This window comes from Talpa occidentalis, unplaced genomic scaffold, assembly GCF_014898055.3.
Source record: "Talpa occidentalis isolate TD23 unplaced genomic scaffold, MPIMG_talOcc4v2.1, whole genome shotgun sequence".
Taxonomy (NCBI): Eukaryota; Metazoa; Chordata; class Mammalia; order Eulipotyphla; family Talpidae; genus Talpa; species Talpa occidentalis.
Genome location: NW_026555331.1, coordinates 84,000,142 through 84,006,869, shown reverse-complemented (window position 1 = coordinate 84,006,869; position 6,728 = coordinate 84,000,142). Strand labels below are relative to the sequence as shown.

The 6,728-nt window shown below is 41.3% G+C and overlaps 1 protein-coding gene across 1 annotated transcript; it reads right to left on the bottom strand.

The window, feature by feature from the left end:
• Window positions 1-243: 243 nt before the first annotated feature.
• LOC119242154 (prohibitin-2-like) lies at window positions 244-1,488 on the bottom strand. Its single transcript, XM_037507925.2, has one exon. It carries the CDS (start codon window positions 1,449-1,451, stop codon window positions 552-554), a length of 900 nt encoding a protein of 299 aa, XP_037363822.1. The 5' UTR covers window positions 1,452-1,488; the 3' UTR covers window positions 244-551.
• Between the last annotated feature and the right edge of the window lie 5,240 nt (window positions 1,489-6,728).

Here is a 6,728-nt window from a genome sequence, read left to right as displayed (position 1 = left end):
GACCATGTGATTGTCAATTGAAGAGACCTTTAGAAACCACATACTTAATATCAAATATTAAAGTGAATTTTCGTTTAAATGGAAGATAGCAACATAACCAAGATGCAGTACTGAACTAAAACTTGTCAAGATGAAAAAGCCTGAGTTGAGCAGGTATAAGAATGGATGACAACCCTGGAATGCAAGATTGGTTTAAGAGCCAAACAGCTATTAACATAATCCATCTTTTTTTTTTTTTTCCAGCTTAAGTAATAAAAATTTATTGAGAATTCCTGGGATGGTTATTGCCTCCCAACTTTGAGGGAGGAACCAACACTATAGGAAATCATCTAGAAATCACACACTGTCCCAACAACCTTGGCCACACAGGGAGGAGGAAAGTTGTTCCCCTGAAAATGGGTCAGTCTTCATTCATCCAAGGCCCAGGAGGTCAGGTGCAGAGGGGACCATCACATGATAAAGGGGAATGGGGGAGGGAGCTGGCTCCTCAAAAACCAGGGGAGAAACAAATCCACTTGCTCTCTGGGGGTGGAGATCTTGGTCACCCGGGCTCATTTCTTACCCTTGATGAGGCTGTCACCTCCCCGAGTGAAGCTTTCATCCTGCAGGTTGAGCACAAGGTTGTCAGCGGTGAGATAGATCCGGTTCTGGGAGGTGGCGATCATCTTGGAGATGTTCTGGGCCGCGCGGATCTTACGCAGTTTGATGTAACCAGGGTTCTTGCTCAATGCTTCTCCCAGCATTTTGGCAGCCTCAGCCTCACCCTCGACCTGCACAATCTTCTGCCGCTGCTCCTGCTTTGCTTTTTCCACCAAGAATTGGGCCCGCTGGGCCTCCTGCTGGGCCACTTGTTTGGCTTCCACAGCAGCTGTGTACTCCCGGCTGAAGCTCAGCTCTGTGATGGCCACATCATCCAGAATGAGGCTGAAGTCCTTGGCTCGCTCTGTCAGTTCCCTTCGGATCAACAGGGATACCTGGGCTCGCTGGGTGATCAACTGGGAGGCATTGAATTTGGCCACCACACTCTTGAGCACCTCGTTGACAATGGATGGCAATACTCGCTCTTCGTAGTCTAGCCCTAGACGCTGGTACATACTGGGAAGCTCCATAGCATTGGGTCGAGAGAGCACACGCAGGGAGATGTTCACCATCTGCAAGTCTTTGGAGCCTGTGGGGGAAGAAATTTTTCGGGGTCTGGCCCGAATGTCATAGATGATAGGGTACTGGAACCACGGGATCCTGAAGTGAAGGCCCTCGGCCAGGATGGTGTCCTGCTGCACTCCACCGATCCGATTAAAGAAAATGGCTCTGTGCCCGCTTTCCACGGTGAATACGGACTCGCGCACGCCGTAGGCCACGGCCCCGGCACCCAGCAGCAGCTTCAGCGCCGTGCCCATGCCCCGGGGCCCAGAGGGCAGCCGTCCTGCTAAGTCCTTCAAGTTCTGGGCCATGTCCGATCTTGGGGCCGGCGGCACCCGTAGTCAGAAGCCGGTGCCGGCCCGCCTCTACCCCACTCCAGTTTCGGGATCACACCCTTCCCACGAGGGTCCGGGGCCGGAGCGCCTGCGGGAGAAAGGGCACCAGAAGTGCGCTCCCTTCTAAACCGCCCACTCAACATAATCCATCTTTAATAAAAGACAAAAATCACATGATCTTCTCAATAGATCCAGAAAAAGAATTTCACACAATCCAACACCCTCCATGATTAAAAAAAACCTAAAAATTTAGGAGAAGGGAACTTCTTCAACCTAATAAAGTACAGCTACAGCTATAACCAACCCACAGCTAATATTATACTTACTGGTCAAAGACTGAAATTTCTCCTAAGATCAGGAACAAAACAGGGATGTGTATTCTCACTTTTATTTATTTATTTATTTTTAATTTTTAAGCATTCTCATTTATTTTATTTACAATGTAGAATTGTGAAAAAAATTATCTCACTTGTGAAAAAAGTGTGGTGTTGTCACCACACTTTCCTACCACCAAAGTGCCCGCAGTCCACCACACTCCACCCTGCTCTCCTTATTTAACATTGTATCGGTTGTTCTAGAGGAGCCAATAAGGAGGGGAGAAATGAAATTAAAAGACATGCAGATATACACATGACCTGATCTTGTATACCAAAGATCCTAAGGAATCTTCTAAAAATGATTAAAACTGATGAATGAGTTCAGCAAAGCTACAGGATAAAAAATTAATACGCAAAAATCAATTGTGTTTCTATGTACTTGCAATGAATAATCTGAAAGGAATTTAAGAAATTTCATCAGCCACAACATCAAAAAGCACAACCTTATTAGAAATAAATTTATCAAAAAAAATGCAAAACTTACAGTCTGGAAACTATGAAACATTATTTCAAGAAATTAATAACAACCTAAGTAAATGGAAAGATGTCTCATTTGCCTGGATTGGATATCATGGATACACCCATGTTCATTGGCATTACTCCCCAAATCTATTTACAGATTCAACTCAGTCCCTATCAAATTCCCAACTGGCTTCTTTGCAGAAATTTACAAGCTCATCCTGTAATTCACATGGAAATCCTAAGGACACAGAATAATTTCTTCTGTCAGTTTAGTGAGTATAGGGAAAAACCACAATAACAGAAAAAAAAAACTTTTTTAGGAAAAAATAAGAAACTATCCCCTTACAGAAGAGAGTTTCTTGCTTTTCCATCCTTAACTTCATTGCTTATGTCCTACAGAAAAACAGGCTTTCTTACCTCCTATGCCTGGTTACACTCCAAATTAGCCAAATATATGTACTACTTATATTTGTAGGTTTCCAATGTTTTTGTGTGACTAACAGTGTTATTTAGATTTTGTTAAAACTATGCTGTTTGTTAACCATGGGTTTAATTTAACTCCTCTCTAGTTTCTTAACATTTGGTTCTTGCTTTAATTCCTTTAAATAAAATGTTTCAGTGGCCCCTCCCAGAGGATTGACTTTGGTATACTAAACAAACAAACAAAACACACTGCAAATTGCTGAATGCAAGATGAACTTTGAGGTATTCAGAGGTATTTGGAAGTGCTTTTTCCAATGTAATTTGGCTGCAAAAGGGAAGCAGGACAATCTTGGGCTTAAATTAGTACTGAAAGTTTACAGGCGGCGTACTAGTAGCATATAATAATTGTTTCACTGGAGGCCAACTGAGTCATTGGTTTTATATGACCAATATCCTAATGGGCACAAAAGCAGAATGTTATTTATTTTCATATAAAAGGTTAATTGCACATGACAGCCTAAGAATTAAGCAGAGAATGGGGTGGAGATCATCCAATTAGGGATCAGCAAGCCAGTGACCCCACCTCCAGCAGCTCTGTCCCCTCCCGATCCCCCTAACTCCAGTCATAAACACTAGCTAGTACTAGTCTAACCACTTCCCCAGAGTCCTTGTGTGCCAAGAGCCTTGAAATCAGAGCCTCTCCCTGGGGTCCAGAGCCTCTAACAGAATAAATCCAGACCCAGAATATAGTCCATGCTGGCTACCTCTTTTCAAAGAGGCCAGCAGTAGACTCTTCTCCTGAGTCCATGGTTTCTTAGGGGCTTCCCTGGTGGCGCAGCGGTTGAGCGCTGGGTTGTGAAGCTGCCCTGGCCTCTGTGGCCCCGGTTCGATCCCCGGCTGCTCCCCAGCCACCAGAGGAGGGTCCCACATGGCGCACAGACCTCTCCTGCTGCCTGCTGCTCCCCTCAGCAGTGTACTTCAGTCCTTCTGCCTGCTCTGCTCCCCGCTCTGGCTCTGGTGAATTCTCTCACCCTCCTGTGCTTCTGACTATACCCAGTGCATATATAAACAAACAAACAAATAAATAAATAAATAAAACATGCCTCTATTAAAAAAAAAAAAAAAAAAGGAATGTGGTCAGTCCACACCTTGGGGACTCCTTTCAAAAAGTGTTCATCATGTGCTGCTACTATTTCCAAAGGCTGTGGAAAGTTCAGGAAGTTGCCTAGAAGGACCAATCCTGAGAACCTGTCAACCAAGGTCAGTAAAACACTTCTCGAAGGATTTCAGACAACCTCTGTCCAGTAGTCATTTTTATGCAAGTTTATAGTTTCTATGCAACAGAAAGTTGAACTTTGGTAGATCATGCTGACTATAAGGAGCCCAATAGAAATCACATAGGAGAATGGCCACGGGTTAGAGCTCTGTACCCAACTGTATGATCCCTGTGCCAAGTACCTTTATCCACAAAATGGTGATAATAATAGATGCATTATAAGTGGTTTTGTGGAATTAATGATTTAATATTTCTAAAAGTATAATAGTGCCAGAAATATAGTAAACACCACAGAATTATCTATTGTTACTATTTTTAGCATTGTCTACAGACTGAGGTACCTAAAAATCAAATTAAAAAACAGATGAAATTGGGCCTCCCTGGTGGCGCAAGGGGTTAAGCACTGCACTATGAAGCAATCTGCAACCTCTGCAGCGCGAGTTTGATCCCCCGGCTGGCCAGGGAGCTGCCCACCTGGCACAGCAGGCCTCTCCTGATTTGCCCGCTGCTCCCCTCAGCAGTGTATTTCAGTCACTCTGCCTCTTCTGTTCCCCACTCTGTTGCTGGTGAATCCTCTCACTCCCCGCATCTCTGGCCTGTATTGTACCCCAGCTCTTGTATGCATAAATAAATAAATCTTTAAAAAATAAACAAATGAAATTACACTTACATAAACTTCAGCTTTGATTAATTTCCTTATATAGCTTACTATACCATTACAGCATAAGAACAGATTTGATTATTGCTCAAGAGCAACTATTCAAATGCAGGACTGTTTTAGAAGTTGTTAATTGTGCCAGAAATTATTTTTTCCTGCAGAAAAACAAAATTTTTCATCCACTAAAGAAAATGAAAGTGAAGTTTGACTCCAGAACTTCTCAGTCTTTTGTGAGAGATTTGGTATGGAAAGCTTGCCATGTATAATTGAATGCAGAATCCTTTGTTTTTAGAGTGTGGGTACATTACCTACCTCCCTCAACTGTTTCCCAAAGTGAATGCTAGTAGATGTTAGTTGGCAATTGACAGAAAGATTACTATGTCAAGTAATTAAGTCCTGCCTTCCTAATTCCTAATCCGCATAGCAAATTGTATCACACTGAAGAAAATATTCATAAGTAGAAGCCAATGAGCAGTATCCAAATTTGGAGATTTCAAAGACCAGTAAAATGAATAGGTTGCCACTATTTTATCTTGCCAAAAGAGTATTAAAATAGTCACTTATTTTTTTTTAAATAATAAATTTTATTTTTATATTCCCCATACAATTGCAACCCCCCCATTCTGACCCCAATCTCTCCCCTCCCACCCCCCACCCCCCAAAAAATGTCTCTGGTTCATAGTTTTTTGTTGATTTTGATTTTCACTTTCTTATAGTTATTCATTTTCCTGGTCCCTTATTTAAATTTTCTAGATTCCTGCTATGAGTGAGACCATCTGGTATTTTTCTTTTTCTTTCTGGCTTATTTCGCTGAGCATGATCCCTTCCAGCACCATCCATGTTGCTGCAAATTGCATGTGTTTATCTTTTTTGAATGCTGAGTAATATTCCATGGTATATATGTACCACATCTTCTTGATCCAGTCATCTATTTTTGGGCATTTGGGCTGTTTCCAAAGCTTAGCTATTGTAAATAGAGCTGCTATAAACATAGGGGTGCAGGTGTTCTTTGGAATTGATGTTTCTGTGTCCTTTGGGTAAATACCTAGGAGTGGAATTGCTGGATCATATGGAAGCTCTATGTTTAGTAGGTCCAGAAATCTCCACACAGCTCTCCACAGAGAACCCCAAAAACTCCACAGAAAAACTAATTCAACTCATCAATCAGTTCAGTAAAGTGGCAGGATACAAAATCAACACACAAAAGTCAGTAGCCTTCCTATACACAAACAATAAATCTGAAGAAGAAGAAATAAAAAACCATCCCTTTTATTATCGAAACAAAAAAAAATCAAATATTTGGGAATAAATCTAACAAAAGAGGTAAAGGACCTATACAAAGAAAACTATAAAACACTGTTAAAAGAAATAGAAGAAGACACAAAGAAATGGAAAGACATCCCCTGCTCATGGATTGGAAGAATAAACATTATTAAAATGGCCATCCTACCAAAAGCAATATACAGATTCAATGCTATTCCAATCAAAATGTCAATGTCATTCTTCAAAGAAATAGAACAATTATTGATGAAATTCATATGGAATCACAAAAAAACCCGAATAGCCAAAGCTCTCCTGAAAAAAAAAAGAAGGGAATGGAGGCATCACACTCCCAGACTTCAAACTATACTACAAAGCCATAATCATCAAAACTGCATGGTATTGGAACAAGAACAGACATAAAATAGTCACTTATTTTTAAGGCCCTTGAAATTCTCAGGATACAAGAAATATACCTCAACATCATAAAGGCCATATATGACAAACCCACAGCCAATGTCATTCTCAATGGTGAAAAGCTGAAAGCACTCCCATTAAGATGTGGAACAAGACAAGGATGTCCACTCTCACCACTGTTTTTCAACGTAATACTGGAAGTCCTAGCCAGAGCAATAAGACAAGAGAAAGACATACAAGGAATCCAAATAGGGAAGGAAGAAGTAAAACTATCACTTGTGGATGATATGATAATATACATAGAGAACCCCAAAAACTCCACAGAAAAACTAATTCAACTAATCAATCAGTTTAGTAAAGTGGCAGGATACAAAATCAAC

Coding starts and splice junctions, on each gene's coding strand:
- LOC119242154 (XM_037507925.2), bottom strand. CDS start 1,451: ATGGCCCAGAACTTGAAGGACTTAGCAGGACGGCTGCCCTCTGGGCCC.